This window comes from Gavialis gangeticus, unplaced genomic scaffold, assembly GCF_001723915.1.
Source record: "Gavialis gangeticus isolate Ggan-Ray unplaced genomic scaffold, GavGan_comp1, whole genome shotgun sequence".
NCBI classification, from domain to species: Eukaryota; Metazoa; Chordata; order Crocodylia; family Gavialidae; genus Gavialis; species Gavialis gangeticus.
In genome coordinates this window covers 134,284,760-134,304,042 of record NW_017728992.1, presented here as the reverse complement: position 1 = coordinate 134,304,042, position 19,283 = coordinate 134,284,760, and the positions used below count along the sequence as shown (strand labels likewise).

The 19,283-nt window shown below is 40.2% G+C and overlaps 1 protein-coding gene across 1 annotated transcript in view; it reads right to left on the bottom strand.

The window, feature by feature from the left end:
* Window positions 1-19,283, bottom strand: part of KCNB2 (potassium voltage-gated channel subfamily B member 2) — a 443,726-nt gene that overhangs the window by 399,688 nt on the left and 24,755 nt on the right. Inside the window, exon 2 of the mRNA XM_019527796.1 lies at window positions 9,397-10,066. Within this exon, the coding sequence (XP_019383341.1) occupies window positions 9,397-9,975 (579 nt within the window). The 5' untranslated portion in view covers window positions 9,976-10,066. The remainder of the gene's footprint in view (window positions 1-9,396; window positions 10,067-19,283) is intronic.

The window sequence follows — 19,283 nt, the reverse complement described above, 5'->3', positions numbered from 1 at the left end:
ACAGTTTTATACAGTGTTTCTGATTTGTTTTGTGACCAAAGGGAAAGGAACAGAGCAAGACAGCCCACTACCCTTCTGCCCCACAGCAGCAACACCCTCTAAAATAACTTGACAGCTTATTTGGACAGAAGGGATAAACCTACCAAAATAAGCACTATGAATGCAAGTACCTTCATACACTTAAGGCTCTGCATCCACACTTTGGGTTGCAAAAATTTGGTGCAGTCGAAGCAGCTACAGTTAGTAGCCCTTATTCTGGTCTCCCTCAACACTACTATCAGAACAGGCACTGGCCATGCGAACTGAAACAACTGTCAATAATAAGTAGAAACCTCAGCCAACAGATAAGACTGAGAGATTGGACAAGATCCTCAAAGCAAGCCACTTACAGGACCCCTTTCTGCTCAATGCTTATGTAAGCAAACCTGAATTTAAACCAAAAATTGTTGAAGTTATTGTTATAAATTGGTTTATCTGGCAGGGTCAATATTCATGTGTGAGCTGCCTGTGACAAGAAGCCCCACCAGTCCTTATTATAATTGTAATTAGGGAATAGTTTTTTAATCATAGCTGACTGATCCAGCAACAAACCGTGCTTCTTTAAGATAACTTGTTCTCCTTCCTCCACTACTGAAACTAATGAAAAACATACCACGTCTATCATAATTTAACGCAGACATAAAATGCACTGTATAAATATGGGAAAAGCCTTATATACCAGACCAAACTGCATCTGAACTTGGGCCAGATTCTCAGCTAGTGCAAATCAGTGAAGCTTCAAAGGACTCCAATAGGATTACACAGATTTAATCCAGTTGACAATCTGGCCTTGATATGTGTGCGTAGCTTCCAAAATTGGAATTACTAATTCACATAAAGAACAGACTGTGGCCTCTGTACCTAAAGGCTCTCTTGGGATACTGCTTTCCTCACTAAGCATTTTAAAAACAGTTTTGAGAGTCTCAGATGCCTGCCCTCAAATACTCCAGAGACATAATTGCTCCCAAGAAATAACGAGGTTCATTTAATATACCCATCAAAAAGAAAAAGTCTAACACGTGTCATGGCACATGTGACAATATTACTGGAGTAAGAAAAATATGAAAATCTCTTTGCCTGAATAGTTATTGAGGGCCCTACCAGATTCACAGTGGAAGCGGCCTGTGCTGTGGCTTCTTTAATTTTGTAGGTTTCCCTGTGCTCCTTCCCCCCATCACCACTGATTGGTGGAGGGGCCATGCCTGCAGCTCACACTTGATCGGCAGAGAAGCAAAAACCACAGTTTTAGACATGACAATATTTATGCTTCCCCAAATCTGACTGGCTGAGGGGCCCCAGTGACCCCGCTGCTTGCTGCTGACTAGCAGGGAGGCAAAAACAGTGTGAGGTTTTTCTTTCCTGACAATCAGGAGTGAGCTGCAAGCAGGGCCCCTCCACTAATCAGTGGTGGGGGCACACAGCGATAAACTGCAAGATTAAAGGAACCACAATGCAGCCCACTTCTGCCACGAATCTGGTAGGACTCTAGATATTTGGGAGTTGTCTTACCTACTTATGCTTCTTTCCATCCTGCAGATAAATCAGAAACCCAAAGGAAAGAAAACAGCACTCAAAGACTTCTTATAGGTAGTCTACATTCCTCAATATACTCCATGTATGCAAAATTTAGAGCAGATTTACCACTGGTGATCTTATAATTAATATCACCCTCACATAATTCAGTGCAACTGTTAAGTATCTCTTAATATTAATGAACTTTTTTCAAACATGGCCAAGAGAACACAATACAACAACTGCTAAGGAAAGGGCAGCACAGCAATTTAGGGCATGTGGCAGGCCCCTTAGTGAAGGCACAATTAGGATTGGTAAGCCAGTAAACTGATTGGTCAAATAATGTCAACTGACTGGTCAACTGACCAGCATCAAAAATTGTCAAGTAACATCCTGCTTTGTCAAATGGGCTAACCAAATTCAGATTATAAACTGATTTACTAACAGATAATCTCTGCTCTAAGTCTGGTGTACTTCTCTGCAATAGAGAAAGCTCCTGACTGTGCGCTGAGGGAGACCCAAACACTGTGTGTAGGCAGTTCTCTTCTGTCATATTAATACAGATCATGGTTTAGCACAAGCATGAAAAAGAGTTGAAGCCATCTTCCCCTAGTTATCCTCCTTTTTATTCCTCTTTAACAAGATTCATAATTAAGTCCTTTTTACTGGACAGGAAAAGGAAGTGTTGCTTCCATGGGAGGTATTAACAAATAAGAACTGGCACAGCAATGAATTCCTATTTCATAACTTATAATGGAAACAATCCCTTCCCTTTTGCACATATAATGAATGGGATATTTCCTTGATGCAGCTGTTTGAAGTCAATAACATTGTGTAGGTCTGGCTCATTCTAATTCTGCCCCTGGTGTAGCTTTCATAATCTAAACATTTTAGTTACTAAAAATTAACTGTCAATATCCAGCAGATTACCTTCAAGGACATTTTATTTCATTTTATTTGTTAAAGTGCAATACCAGATTTTCTATAAATTCTACCTGGGAGAAAAACTTAAAGCACACTGCAGGCATCATCAAGGAGCCCTTAGGTAAATGGAGATATTAGAACACCTCCAAACCACGGTAGGTTAAATAGTAGTGCATTATTTCTGTGATATTTATGCTGCTCCAGACTGCTGAATCATTAGTTATGTGATACTTTGTGCAAAAAGTACAGAAGGTAAATAATCTTTTAATGACCAACTCAGTAGTCAGCATACACAGGCTTTTAAAACAAGATCAATTAGCTACTGCCAATCTATGTGATCCTTGATATGATGTGTATTGGAAAAGCAATACATTCACTTATCTTTTGAGACAGTAAAATACTTTAGTTATTAAAATTTAATTCTTGGGATCAAGTATAATCTCTTTGTTTTACAGTCACATTGACTGCCATTAAAGGTTTGCAAAGAAAATTAGATTTGCTTGTAACAAAAAATGGGCAGTGTCAGGATTAAAATGAAGGATGGAGCAGTGCAAAAATACCTACAACTCATGGCATTCTTCCTACTTCCCAAATTAATTATGGATCTGCTTTCCCATAACTTCAGTTTGGGATGTTGTAGGTCTTTAAAGCAATGGTACTGGGAATGAAGACAAGAATACCATTGTCAATGATACCAGAATGCTCAATCTATTTAGATACAGGCCACAAGTGACTCAAACACTGTTTCATGATAGAATTTCTAGTTAGTACGCCAGAAACTGGAGGTCAATAGAAGTTCCAACCTTCTTTGGCCAAAAAAAAAATATTATTAAAATCCTTGTTCTCTATAAATGCTGGAAGATCCTGAAGTACCCAAACCCTTATGGAAAATTCACTTAACACAGAAAGGTACCTATTCCTTTAAGAGACAAACCTTATTTCCCAATCTCCTTTATCCAAATCTAACATTAGATAAGAAAGTACACAGAAATATAGGCTGTTGTTATAGCGACCATACTGGAATTATTGACAAGATCAAGCTGATATAGAATGCTGTAAACACTGGGACAGAAGTAAGTCCAGAAGGAACAAGGACATTTTGTGACTCAGGATGTAAAACAGGTGTTTCTTTTTCCATTTGAACATTATACCCAACATCTCTAATAGAAATATTCATTTGCTAATACTCTTCTGTTTCTTGCACGTTAATTCTCCTTTGCACTACATACAACAAATTTAGTGGCTGCCTGGAGTACAACATGCATAGATTATAAATTCAAATTGACACTATTACAATTAATGATGTAACATTAATGTGGTTCAGCTACTGAGTAAATATTGTGCCTGACAACCAGGAGGTTCAGTTATGATGATTTGGAAAGGATTACATTCATATTTGATATGACATCCATATTCATTCCAAAGGCCTAGAAAATAGCTGGACCTGATTTCTCATTTATACAAAGTTCCATTTGACTCTACTCCAGCAGTATAAAGGGCTTTAAAATAAATGCAAAATGTGTGTGGAGAGGATTTAAGAAAGAATGAGAATAAGGCCCCAAATGTATAATGGAGGAGTCCTCTGCTGGGGAGAAGCCCGTATGAGTGGATTGTGCTTAGTCTAGCCACGATGTATATTGCAGCTCAGTTAATGTTTGGGGTTGGAATTCAATCCTAATTCCTCTCTTGTTTATTTCAATAGGGATTGTTCAAGCACCAAGTTTAAGTACCAAACACATAGCATTCAGTTTTCCAGAGTCAACTAAGGGCTGGAGGACAATTATATTTTTATAATCAATTAGCAGCTGATAAATTATTATGATATTCCCAAAGGACAAATTCAAATCACAGCAAAGATTTAAAAAAGAATGTGTGTGCATATGTGAGAGAGAGCACAAGGGGGAAACTGGACCAGAGAGATGGAATTACTGATAAAATACTTTTTAAACTCTTACAGTTTCAAATTATCTTAAAAAGAAAGGAAATGCCATGCATGCCACATACACCAAAAGAATAGTCTAGCCTTCTGTGTTTGGAAGTCAATAGGAGTCATGGAAAAATTAAACGTACTATAAGGCTGACTAGTAATTTTTAGTTGGCTTCACTCATATATACTAGCTTTTTATACTTGACTAATAGTCACATTAGGGCTTCAAAGGGAATATTCATATGAGAAAGAATTACTTGTACAAGAAGGGACTTGTACAAAAAAGGATCAGCCTTTGATGTGTTATCCTACAATTGATTTCAAATAGCCAAGCTACAATAAAGAACAGCAAAAAATGAATTTAGTATGAAAAAGCCATGAAGGTTTAATTACAACTAGGCAGTAAGGTGTTCAATATACTGATATGCAATTTACTAGTTCTGAAAGAAGACTGATAGACTCATTTTTAAATACCTTTAGGCAAAAGTAGGTTCCCTTTTCCTCTTTCATATTCCACTTATTTATTATATTAAATCCCAGCAAGAAAATATAGGCCTCATTCCGATCTCATTTTGTGTAATTTAATTACACAAAAAGAAGATATAAAATGAGAATCAGACTCTTTAACTCTGTAAACCAGCACCAAATGGACAATAGTTCATAGATTAATGCCTTATAACCAGAATTAAAGCTGTTTGTTTATTTGTTTCCTAATAATTGGAAGAATGACTCTTTTTTTCTTTTTCAACAGCAGCACAAAACAGTACAACACAACCATGCCAAGGCATTAAGATCCTGATCCAGTGAGGTGCTTACACAGGTGCTGAAGTGTGAGCAAGAAAGCAATTTCCGCTGAAACCTATAGGACTACCCCTGTTAGACAGCTATATGGTATTCTCCAGGTGCTTCATGCCTCATTTCCACAAGGGTTCAAAGTCTGTATTCATTCTGCATTGGAATAAAAACCAAAACCTTTCGAATGTTTTCACCAAATGGAGTTATGTCCCTTTGTCTTTTGTCAGATTAAAACCTGAGACATTCAGGTCAAGAAGTTTTTTGGATCCAACACTTTCCAGTCACTTCTGAGGAGTGTCTGAGAGTTGGAAGAGACTCTCTTAATCGATAATCCAGTGGTTAGGGCAGTGTTTCAGGATAAGAAAGATGCCAGATTAGAGGCCCTGCACTATTCAGAGCAGTTTTTTTATCCCACATCTCTTAATTCCCCAAGCAGATCTACTTGTGTACTTCAAAGCCCAACATCCAACTTAGTACTCTAGTGGATCAGGGCTTATGCATGAAAATAAACCCTCCAGCGAGGAAAAAAGCATAAACAGAATCTAATGTTACAAGATCTACTAAATTAATTGGGAGCTTTGCCTTAGTAAAGACTCAGGCAGGACTGCAGGATTTAGCCTCATCTCACTGGCAGAAGGCAGAACAGGAGGTACCTTAGAGACTACAATTTTGAAAAGGCACAAGGTTTTGTAGGCACCAACCTACTTCACCAGATGCCAGCAGACCCTACCTTCTACCCGACTTCGGACTAACATGGCTAATGACTGTTGTAGACTCAGATCACATTCACAGTAAGTTACTACGTTTGATACCTGTTAATGAACACACACATATTCCAAAACCAAACTGAGTTTTGAGTATTTATCACATATTCCTAATCTTTTAGACAAAAATAGCTTTAAAACACTCTATTTGTACCATGCAGTACCAAATGCTATTATGGACTTCTGCAGACTACATGAGTGCAGTATTCTTTTTCTGATATGTTTTTAAAAGTATTTTAGCGATTTAAGCTAAATTACAATATTTCCATATAATATTCTTGATTTTCCACTCAAAAAAATCACTTTATTTCCCCTCTAAAGAGTCGTTTCACCTCTGAACTGGTAGGCAGACAAACCATTCCTTACAAAGCTGACACCACTGCTGTTTAGATTAGGTGCCAGACCTTGTTGTAGGAGTGGATGATCTAGCCTCTTTTCCCTGGAGGTTCAGCATGTCTTCTCCAGCCTGGGGCTTGGCATCCTGAGTACACAAAGAGCTGGCAATTCAGCATGCTGCTGTGGTGATACTTGGTCCTCAAAGACAACAATGTTCAATTTAACTTTACAGAGGGAATGAGATTATTGGGTAGGCATCAAGTTTTTTTATTTCTAATTATTTCTTAACTAAGAATTTGCAACGTGAAGACATAATTACACTGTTAAAACAGTAGCAGAAATCTGTCAGTATAAATGTACCTTAAAAGAGAATTACACCATAGATCCAAACATCCTGTCCAACTGACATCATATCGAATTAAAGTGCATAATGTATACTGATTTCAGTATATTTTTATTATTATGAGACCATTCATTTGCCAATGTTCCATTAGACTAGGAACATTAGCCCATTTCTCATCTCCTACACATTAGGCAACCACATCAAAATCAATTTCTACTGCCTTCTCCTGAGCTTACATACCAGTATTTGTTAGGAGATTCTGGCCCACTGAATATTTATATACAGTATATTTACTGAGGATCACTGAAAGAGACTTTTCCTGTATACCATGCTTCGTGACATGCTCATGGACACCTTGAGATCATAAAAAATAGCATTAATTCAAACAGAAGGCAATTTAAATTCGACAAACAGGGTTCAGAGTACAGCATAAACACATGAACTGTTTGTAACAAAATACCATCAGAGAACGTGTTCTGTGACTTGTGTTCAATCAGATGAGAGTACCAAGAGGGAGGCAAGCAACATAAACGTGCATCACCCTTAGTAAAAAGAATCAGTCACCTGCATTTTCAGAACCAACCTTAAATTAATACTGCTAAATCTTTTTTAGCAAAGTTAAGTGTGTTGCTTTGCCCTTCCAAATAGATCCAATCATCTGTAAAGTGCAGCAACATAAGTATTTTGTTTAAGATTTTCAAAAGAGTTCAGTATTAGCCTAACCCTGGTTGTCACTCAAGTCCATGGGGATTTAATACTCAAAAAAATCAATGGGAATAGAATTGAACTCATAAAAAGCCCACTTTTTCTAAGTATACACCATTGCCCACAAACCAAAAAACCCCCCAAAACCTCTTTCCCTCCCCCCCAGAACATACGCATTCTAAAGAAAAGAACTTGAGTTTTATTCTTGCCCTATCCAACTGTTCAGCATAATCAACCTGATTTCTCGTTTACACTATATTTTGGCAGACATTAATTTCACCTGGTTATTAAGCAATACATCCTTTTCTACTATCTGGAAACAACACAAAAAAGAGCTTATAAGAAAGGTTTAGTGCCTTTCCCCCTCAAAAGTATACAGCTGATGGGGCACATGAGGTAGCAATGTAACACGTGTGGTAAAATATGTAGTCAGTGACATCACATCCTGGATGTCTCAAGGCTGTGTGTGTAGCTAGAGTAGTTCTTCTAGGTGAGATTGCTACTCAGTGGTGGCAGGGACACTGACTGCTGCTGGGCTCTCCCTGCTCCCTCTTCCACATACACCTTTTTCATAGTTTTTGATGGTAATGGGTTGTGTAAGGGACATCGCACAGGGAATATGTAGGCTGGTCCCTAATTCTAACCTTAACCAGCAGGCTTTACAGTAACTGTGCCACAAAAACACTGCAGAAAGGCTGGAGACTTCTATATTGTGCCATGGGATGATAGTGCATAACATGAACTTGAACCCCTTCTCACATAATTTATGGCAATCTGCTTCCTTTTTGGCCCTCCTACTAGAGAGTAGCATATGGCTCTGAATATGTAGATCTGAAAGCACATTTAGATTTCTATTGTAAATAACTCATTTTTGTCAGCTGCGCACTGCAGTTACAATGTACTCTGTCACCTTAACATACATCTTGTCCACACATCGGTTTCTATGTATAGTAATTAAACCGGTCACAAAGAAAAACTAAAATAAAAGTTATTACCCATTTCAAAATGTCTAAATATTAAAAAATAATTATTAATTAAACCACAGAAGTGTTACCATAGAAACACTCTTAGTACATTTTAGTATCTTTGCAAGATAGGGGTGGAAACCTAATAAAACTCAAGTAAAAGGAGACAGCAAAGTCAAAGTTAAGTTTTATATGGTCATTTAATGTTCTGAAGGGTTTTGTAGACAATAGCTGAGGTGCTACATATTTAGGAACAGATGCTGATGATGCTTGTTACAGTGAGTAGTACATTACAGCATAAATAGTCCCTCTGATTCAGTGCCGTTCTTAGAAGTAAAAGGTATCATGTTTTAATGAACACAGCCAAAATCTGGTGCAATGAGTCCAAATTTCCCCTTCATATTGGTGAAATTTTGCCTAAAGTTGGCAGGAATGAAACAGTATTTCATTAGGCTGATTCCTCCTCTCAGCAATTTTTGTATCTATATTTCATTCACAAAACAAATTCTTGGTCTCATAATCTATTTTCACAAATAATATTAATGCAATGCTTGCCATACATAAAGCACCTAGATATATTAGGTGTTGGTACCCTTGACAATTCAACCAATGCTTTTTACCAGATTCCCTGAGTGACAGCCATATTAAATCTAAACAATGTCTTCAATGGACATATTACCAAAACTAACACTGTAGAAAAGATATGTAGGATTAGTAAGAAACATTTCTTGTAACCAGACACAACCGCTCTAAAGCAAGAAAGTTACTAATGCTTTGTACTTAAAATTTAGATGAAAATGTAATGTCTCTATCTGTGCACTGTTGTTTAAAAAAAAGAAAAAAAAAAGGAAAAGAAAGAGATGAAGTGTAGCACAAGGGGCCAGATCGAAAGCCCAATGAAGTCAAGGATCCCTGACATTTATTTCAGTGGGATTTGGAACAGATATTTCGTAAGTGTATTCATGAGCCAACATATGGACTCTTGTTTTTTGTCCTTCATATGAAATGTATTTAGTACTGATGAAATTGAAATGTACAAATCATGCATTCTTAATTTTCTGTTAGACATATATTTTTTTATCCTACCTTTGCAGCCACAGATGAGTTGGGTTTCTCCAGCAGGTCCCAGAGTTTCTTCCTTTTGTCTGGACAGCAAGTATTATCAAATTCTTCCCCTTCTCTGTCTCTTAAGGTCTCTGCCTCTCTCCTTAGTTCCTCATTCATTTGTTCTTTCTTCTGGTGGTATCTTGCCTGACAGCAAGATTCTAAATATATCTCATCAATCCCCCAGTAATCAAGTTCTTGGCCAAAAGAGAGAGCACACATTTCTTCCATCATGTGCAATTTACCTGTCCTGTAGAAATTCAAAATGGAGGTGAAGGCTCCTGGGTGTCGATCAAAGAAATACTCATTCTCATTCAGATTATAATCATCACACACTTCCAGCAGAGATTCATGAGTATTGCAGTCTCTGAGCTTTCCTAATCGTGTCCTTGGAAGTCTATCCAAAGTCCTCCATAGGACTTCGTGGTTGAGCCCACCTACATTTATTTTAACTCTCCTGGAGCAAGATTTGCTCCTAATGATCTCCACTGGTTCTGGTGGAAGGGAAAGGGTAGACCTTGAAGACTTTTTGTTTATCCCTGGTGGAACCTTTCCAGCCATTCTGAAAGGGATGAGTCTTTAGAAGAATGAGACTGGAGAGTACAACTTTTTGGGTAGGATCCTCTTTAGATGGATGTCCCCATTCGTGAAGCTAGAAGAGAAAACAAATTAGAATCTTGCAATGAACTTTATATTTGCAACTTTTTTGGAAGCCAGAGAGTCCAGGCTTTTAAGTTTGTCTCTTCAGACCTACCCACTTGGTAGAATAAATGCCCCAGGACTTGGGGTCCACATCCCTTCCAAGAGAATTTTTGTGGTTTTCTCCAAATCAGAACAAAACAATCATCCATGAAACAGATTTATTGGATTATTCCTGGCCAAGTATAATCTCATTAACCAATGAAGGACTATGTCACGTAGCTAAAAATAGTTTGGCTCCATTGCCAGTGTGACTGGTCAGTTTCTGATGTCAGAAATTACTGCTAACCACTGCCTGCTTAGAGATGACTCTACTAACTGCTCTACTAACAGATTTATAGTTGCTATAGAAGACTCTGCTCTACAAACTGATTTATGCATATGGTAAGATCAGGCATACTGATCTCCAGCTCCTCAGAAACCTTTTGCTTCCCATTACCAATCTGGACATGATGTCCACCCACCACCATGTTTGGGGCTTTAATAATCCCCCAAATCATCTTCACTCTCTCTGCATACTGCTTTAATCCTTTCATTAGGATCAGCTGCCATTCACCCCTAATCTGAAATACTGATATCAGACACAAAGGGAGCCTAACCATAACTTCCCTCCATAGTGGAAACATCCCATAAAAGAAACAGCTTTCGTCTTCTCTTCTATTATCTCTTGTCATTTACAAAACTATGTTGCTTAGATGACACACTGATAGTGAGAGAGCACAAAAATTAATATGCTCATGGATTAGAAAAGAAAATGATTGTCAGCTTTACCATGAAATCGGAAATCTACCTTCATTTTCACAAATGGAAGGACACTTTCCTTTCAACCTCCATGAAGAGCCTGAGCCACATTCTGAAGTGTAGTAACATTTTCAAAAAATTATTTGTGTAAGAACAAGAATTTGATCTCGATTACAGTGTAAATACCAAAGCTGAGGAGCGGTATGTCTGATGTGTACAAATTCAGAGGGGTAAAGACCAGGAAAGGAAGAACCATGTAAGCTAAAGGGCAACATCAGCACAAGAACAAATAGGTATGAACTCTCCATAAATAAATGCAGGCTGGAAAGCTGAAGAAGGTTTCTAATGATTAGATTGATGAGGTTATAGAACAGCCTTCTTATAGGAGTAGTGGGAGCAAAATTATTTTTAAGATAAAGTTGGATCAGTTTAGTAAACAGAATATATAATGTGGTTACCTGCAAGAGCAGGAGACTAGACTCAGTGTCCCGGTAAGTTTATCCAGTCCTACACTCCAAATATAAACTTTAAAAAAAATACTGGGCCTGTAACAGTTATATTTTTAACAGATTTCCTGCCTTACTTCTTGTGAAGAACACAGAGACCCAGTCCTGTCACAGTACTGGTACTAAGGGGCCTCAATTCCCAGTGAGCTCAAGGAAAGACAAAAGGTTACCTCATTTCAACTAGTATTTCTCAACATAACATTTATATTTGAGCATACCTATGCACAGATAAACATTAGTGCATTATATTCTAGCTACAGAATTTACTGTTTAAGTGCTGATTACCAACAACCAAGTATCACAGAATCACCTAAAATCATTTCACAGTCTGAAGTTCAAAGGATTCTGCCTTTCATATTTTGCACCCAGTACTGAAGAATGCAACTAAGGCAACCCCAAGCATCTCAGTGTCTATTTACATAACAGCTTAAGCCTATAGCATTTATCTTCATTCATGAGAGAAACCTGATACCTTCATTTGCAAAGATAAATGTCATATCAAAATCAAAGACTATGTAGTGGGATACTTCCATTACATGCCTCTCTCTTGATTTTTAATGTAATCCAGCTCCTGTCTCCAGATTGTCCCATCTCCCTGCAATGAGACTGCCATGGCACTAGTGTCCAGGAAGTGGGATGAGCTGCAGATTTGCACCTCCGGAGGATTTCTACTCGATGCAAACTGAGGAAAAGTGTCTTGTGATGGCTCTCCCCAACAAACTGCATGTTGAAAAATACATACCTAATTTACTTAAATACAAAATAAGGGGTTTTTCCCCCAGTCAGCATAGGGGGAAAAACCCCTTGTCTTACATTTGCATACAAGGAAACCTCATTAAATACATATGCCTATCATTAAACTGATGCCAAAGCAGCGTGTGCTCAGTAATAAAAACTAACTATGAAGTTGATTAAATGCAGCCCACACTGAGAATAACTATAAAACACATGGCCCACATTGGGAAAACATACAAGGATAGGTTAGTGTAGCCCATCTGAATAAGATACATGGTAGCATCCATTGTGTATATCAACCCTCAGCACTGGCATGGTGAGCAAGTACATTAAATGCATTTCAACTTTGTCTTCACTCCCACAGCTGAGCTGCATCTTTCTTTCCTGTTTCCAATGATTCCTATTTCTTCACCAGCCATCAGTTCACCCAGAATCCCTGTTGCCCCCTCTCTCACCCTGTCACATAGGATTAGTGTGGCCCCACCCTCAATGAGGTAGAGCCAGCCCAGGCTGCCCTGCACCTCATCTACATATAAATTGTTGGAGCATCCCAGAACCCATGACAAGAACACCTGCTTCCATTCATGACTGGATGGCTAATTAGCACATTGATTTAATAGATTTCACAGACATTAGGGCTGGAAGGGACCTCAGAAGATCATAGAGTCCAGCCCCCAGATCATCAAGTCCAGCCCCCACTCATCGAGTCCAGCCCCCCATACTTTGTGGTGAGTATCTGAGTATACACACATACTGAGCAGTGCTGATCTGTGGAGTCACCATGGCTTGAAATGCTGTTTACTTTGCTGGGGCACAGGCAGTAGAACTATTAGGTAAATCATGAGCATGAGTGACTGGTGTCTCCTGATATCCAGCAGCCAATCGCTGACTGGGAAGGGGGGTACCACCGGTGCTTCACTTAGTTCCCCAACAATCTCAGGCGGGAAACCAGCCATCGCGCCCCTCACTCCCCGGCCGGTGAGGGCCAATCTCAGGGGGGGCACATGGCCCCCCCCCATGTCCTCCCCCAGTGTGTCACCTATGATCAGGAGCCTTTGAGCTTTAGACTAATAACCTACATAGTTTATGCTATACATAATAACACTGTGCTGCCAGGCAATAAATGTGCTAATATGTTACTGTGCAGTAAGTATCACAAAAAATCCCATGTGCCGGCACTACTGTGCAGTAACTGTAGTTCCTGTGCATTTAACTACTACTGCTTTAAGTGCAGTAGTACTAAACTAAAAGTGCATTAACTCCTGCACATTAATGAACATGTAGATGCACCCAGTATTAACAATCTTAAGCAAAAACACATAAGAAGCAGCTGATCAGAATATTTAAGTTACCTATGGTTTAAGCAGATTGTCTAATAAAATGACTTTAAAAAAAAGAACGCTTGTGAACCACACCTTTTTTTACTTTTGAAACAGCTCAGATATAGCATGGCTTTGTGAAAATTAAACTGCTACCGATTTTGCGTGAAAGCACTAATGAAACAAAACATTTTTTACTAAGACTCTTTAATTACTGGCTGACTCTTCAAGCTTCAGTAAATTCTTCTTTTATCAAAAGGTTAAAAAAATACTTGCCAGGAATGGGTCTGATGATCATGAAGTCAAGGAAAAGCTCCCATTAACCTGAGTATGGATGACTGGACTCAATATATCATAGAACAAACTCAGCATTACCATTTCACAACCTAGCACATCATAACACACAGTATCTTGAAAAAATGAAAAGTAAAAAAAATGAAGACATTGTGTAAGAGCTAGGTTTATTTTGACTGTATTCTACTTATCATTCAAGCAAAAGGCTTAACTGTGGTTCTTTTACCTGGTTTTATAAGCCTTTCTTTATACCTTTTCTTGGTTTTCTGTTAATAAACTGTAAAAGAAAAAAAAGAAGTCTTCCTATGAAACTATTACAGAGCAGAAAAAGTGTGTATCTGTGCATATCACAAGGATTAAATATCTTTATTTTAAGTGTGTAATATCTTCACCTTTCTAACTGACATAAAGTACATTCAAAAACCTCACAAATCTTTAAGCTTTTGGAAACAAAATTACACAATTAGGGTTAGCTTTAAAATTATTTAAATAGCTACGCTAAACTAAGCTTTAAACAACTCACAGTGAACTCTTTAGATACTGAAAAGGATTGCAATGTTTTTTTCTTTAGCATTTAGTTTATTGCCCTGAAGCTTCTCAGTTAGCGTGATTACACCATCCTGATTCTGGACATGGGAAAGTGAAAAGTATGACTATTTCACTGTGAAGTCTGTACGAGAAAGATAATGCCATGCAATTGCTCATCAGCATCATATTGCAGTAAGTGGAGAAAGATACAATAATAACTACAATACGTAATGCAAGCAACGTTTGATAGAACAGATTTTCCTTCTTTGCAGTGACAACATGGGTATGCATGTTAAATATCCAAAAGAAAAAAAAGAAAATAAAAACAAGAACCCCAAATAAAAACATTAGAAGAACATTAAAGCTGAAAAGACATGTTAGAAAAGGCCAGAATTAAGACAGCCCTTGTATCTTTACTATCATTTCCAATGGACCCTTGATTCATTCAGTATGGGTTTTATGTATTTACATTTCTTTTTATTGCCTTCATTCAATGTTTGACTTCTAGCATTGTTTAGCACACACTATGCAAAGCCAGCACTAATTTCAAAGTTTTGAATTTCTTCATGGGTGTTTCTATGGTGATCTCACATAATATCAAAGCACTTTGCAAACTTTAATGAATGCATCTTTACAACACCTTTGTGAAATGAGAATATCATTATCCCCACCTTGCAGCTAAGGAACTGAGGTACTAAATAAAATAAAAAGTATTCACTAATTCTGGGTGCTCAATTTGAGACACTGAGGCCACGTCCAGATGAGCAGGGGCATGCACTTGCAGCAGCACAAATAGTAGCAGCACAAACTACACACACAGACTATTTTCACGTGTGGTGACCTCCTTTTTTCAGGGGAGGGGGGTTGCTACCAGGAAATCCTAAGGGTCTAACGGTCTGTTTAACAGTTAGCACTGTTACACCACTTCATACTTTCAAATAACAGCTCCAAACATCTTTAGTTACAGCTGTGAGCACTCTCTTCAACAATTTTGACTACTCAGAAAATGAAGTACTCACAAATAGCAAGGTCATCTGAAAACATTGGTTTAGGTGACTTGCCCAGTATCACACAGAACCTCAGTGGTAGGCAGGGAAAGAATACAGTTTCCCAGGGAAACTTTCAACCGTCTTATAACATCATCTTCTTTCCACAGTCCCTTTCCTCATTCAGAGCACACCTTTCAGCTTTCATAACAGACAAGGAAGGGGGTTTACAGATAATAGATTTATTTACCACACATCCATGATTCATCCCCAGAGTTGGTCCACTCTGCACACTTAATGAGGAAAAAGTCCTATAGGAAAAAACAGTATATGATCAGGTAATCAAAGATTATTTCATTATGCTTCTAAACGAGTGGACCAGCCTCAAATTTCCTAACTTTTGAAAAGATGGCTCATGCTCCTTTTGGGGGGTTGGAAGGAAGGTAATTTTCCATTTGTGAAAAGTAAGGAAAGATTTTCTGTTCCATAGTAAGGCTCTGTCTCTCATTTTCTTTCCTAATCTGTGACTATATTGATTTTTGTCCTTCATCTCAACCCGTGTGTTATCTAAGTGCTGTATCTTGTAAAATCACAGGAGATCATAAAGAAAATGAGAGCTGTTCCTTTTGGGGACTTTTCCATTATGTTGGGAAGTGATGGGTAGGTTGCCTTTGTGTCTGATACTAGTATTTCAAATTAGGGGTGAATAGCAGCTGACTTTAATGAAGAGATTAAAACAGTATGCACAGAGAGTGAAGATGATTTTTGGGATGATTAAAGCCCCCCAAACATGTTAACTGCTGTTACTCATTTGTAGGTTTGTGTCGAGGTAGGCAAAGGGGATGACAGAAAGAAGTATAACATTCTTTCAGTCATTTTTTTTCAATTTTAAAATAATTTTCTTACTGTTAAAAAGAAAAACAAAACTGAAAAAATAAACAGAAATCCAACTACTTAGAAACACAATAACTCCTACCTTGAATCATCAGAGATACAACACATCAATATATTTACCACTCAAGTTAACTGAAGTTGTGTACAAGCATTACATTTAGATCACCCTAACCAAGTGTGAGGCCATCTAAATGGCTAGGTGTGCAAGCATTTGCAGGGCTTAGGTGCCCTAAAAATGGCATGCCTGATCTAAGGTTAGCTCTCATCAGATGAGGACTAACTTTAAATGATCATCTGCTAATCCAATTTAATGAATGTTTGCATGCATTCCCAGCACAGCCGCAAAGTGGTCGCACTCTCCACAGCCCTGGGGATGTGTTGTTTTATCTCCCACCCAAACCCTGCCCAGGCTATCTTACCCCTCTAACCCACTCCAAAACTAGACAGCAAGCCCCTCCCTCCCCCACAGACCTGCTGCCCCTCTCTCCCCAAGTCTGCCAAACCCCATTTGCACTCTGAGGCCTCATCCAGATGAACACGGACATTTGGCTCTCAGGAGACTAGTAGCAGCAGTGCACCTTGAACCGCAGCTACTTTTCCTCAGGCAACGCCTGTGCCATGTGCATTTTGGCATGAGGCAAGTTACCCTGGGGTCAGCATGGGAGGCTGGGGCCAGCACTGTGCAGTCTTGGTAGCCTCCCAGGTCTGCAGCAGTGGTGATCCTGCTGGGCAGAGCCTGGCTGGAAGCCACAGCACAGCTCTGAGCATCCCAGCTCTGCTTTTCAGTGGTGTGCACTGTTCGTGCATGTGTTGCTCCGTTCTTTTTTCTGCAGGTTTTTTTGACCCCTGGATATCGAATTCGCATAAAGCGAACCCACTTTACAATGTAACAAATAGGGATAGGTTCCCATAGCGGTGAGGGAGGGAGAGAGGCTGGGACTAGAGAAGGGGTGGCGGGAGGGGTGCCACTCCCGGGTTGCACAAGGCAGCAAAGCAGAGGGAACAGAGCGGTCCTCACCCCAGCCCCAACTGCAGTGGCCCCGGCAGCGGCCGGTACCATCAGCCTGCAGCCACTGGGCTGCATCAAGTTGAACCTGTCCCCCACACCTGAGCTCTGCCTGTCTCCACTCACCTCTGCTCCTGGGCTGTGCTGTGTCCTGGTGCAGGCAGCTGGCATCAGTTGCTCCCGGGGCCTCTCCAGCATGGGTAGATAAGAAGAGCCCCGGGTGGTGCAGGGTGCGGCACTCACCCCAGTCCCTGCTGCAGCAGCCCTGGAAGTGGCCAACAACAGCTGCCTGTATCTGCTGGGCTGCACCATGCCCTGAACCCCCCAGGGCTCTGCCTGTCCCCACTCACCCCAGCTCCTGCTGCAGCAGCCCTGAGAGTGGCCAAAGCCAGCTGCTTGCACCAGGGCACAGAGCAGCCCAAGAACAGAGGTGAGTGGGGACAGGTGAACCATGGTGCAGCCCAGTGGCTGCAGGCAGCTGGTGCCAGCCACCCCCAGAGCCGCTGCAGCCGGTGCTGACCCATGCTGCGCCCCACACTGCCTGGGATTCCACTTGTCTGCACTCGTGCCAGCCCATGTTGGAGCAGCCCCAGAAGCAGCCGGCACCAGCTGCCTGCACTACAGCACAGCACAGCCCAGGAGCTGGGGTGAGCCCAAGCATTGGGGGGACAGACGGAGCATGGTACAGCCCAGCGGCTGCAGGCCACTGGCTCCAGCTGCTCCTGGGGCTGCTGCAGCTGGGGCTGAGGTGAGTGGGGCCATGGCCCTTTCCCCTCCCCCCACAGACTTACCTGCTTAGGAAGGAGGGGCATCTATACTGATTGCATAAGAGCAAATTTACCTCACACATAATGAATTATGGGTCTAAATATACTCATCGCATAAGAATTCGTATGTAAAGAACCTGCATAAATTGAGGGAAACCTGTATTAGCTCCTGTGCCAAAAAAGGAAACTTAGAACTCCTGGCTTCAATTTTAGGTTCTGGAAGGAAATATTCTCTAGGAGTTATGAATTGGTTCTACCACTGCATCCTAAGGGCATGTACAGAAGTTACTTTTTTGTCTTTAATGTGCTTTCTTACTGTGACTTAATAGAAGGGCACATGCCATTGTTAAATGAGGTATTCAATTTGAAGCTCTGTATTTTACAATACTTTAGCAACCTACAGCGCTTTAAATAAGTTCTGTACGCTGGTCAAATTTATGACCAGCCCCAGGAGGCTGTGGAGTGCCCCCTGCCTCCTAGCCTGGGAAGTGCAGGGAGGTTCACAGCCACTCCCTCCATTTCCCTCCCCCCCGATGCTGTACTTCTATCATGTTTAAGAGGACTGTAACTTTACAGTGCAATAAGAAGTGCTCTAAATTACAATCCTGTAAAACATACACAGAGCACTTCTGTACACATCCTAAGACTGTCTCTATTACTTTTTGTTTCTATCCAACACCTTGCTCTTCTCTCCATCCTTGCTCTATTCCTATACACTCTTCCCAGCACACCCCTGTTGCACACCTTCTTGATTACAACCTATTCCCCTTGCCACTTCTAGCTCCTCTCTCCTATCCTGTTTGCACCCCAGCTCCCTACACTTGGCTGCCCTCCCTCTGCCTTGTGCAACCTCTCTTTCCATAACTTCTAGATTCTGAAGCTTCCTCTGTGCAATTTTTCCCTTCTCCGCAATGCAGTCAGAAACTTGCTCCTTCTCCTCCTCCACATGCCTGGTTACCACATGAAAGACTGTTAACCTTATCTAGGTTCTAGTGCTAGGGCAGCTGCTAGCTATGAGCAGGGACAATTCAGTGGACTGTGTAACAGGAAGGATTTGACTTTAGTCCAAAGAGAAGGAGAAAAACAATGAGGAGATTTGGGTTTTAGTTGTCACTGTACACATATGAAGTGAAGCCAAGAAACAGCCAGACGTAGGGCATAAAATTTACTAGCCATGCTGTTCTTGGAAGCTCTATGGGAAAGATTTATGGTAGGCTAGGCAACTTGCAGACCCCCTTCCCCTCCCTCCTGCCCCGCCCCACACACAGTGAACAATGGAGAGTTAAGACAAAGTTCATAGGGAAAGGAAACACAGTCCTATAGAGTTGGTAGCTAATTGACACAGCACTTAAAAATTTATTTAGTGGAAAGGCTAGGCCTAAATAACATATGTA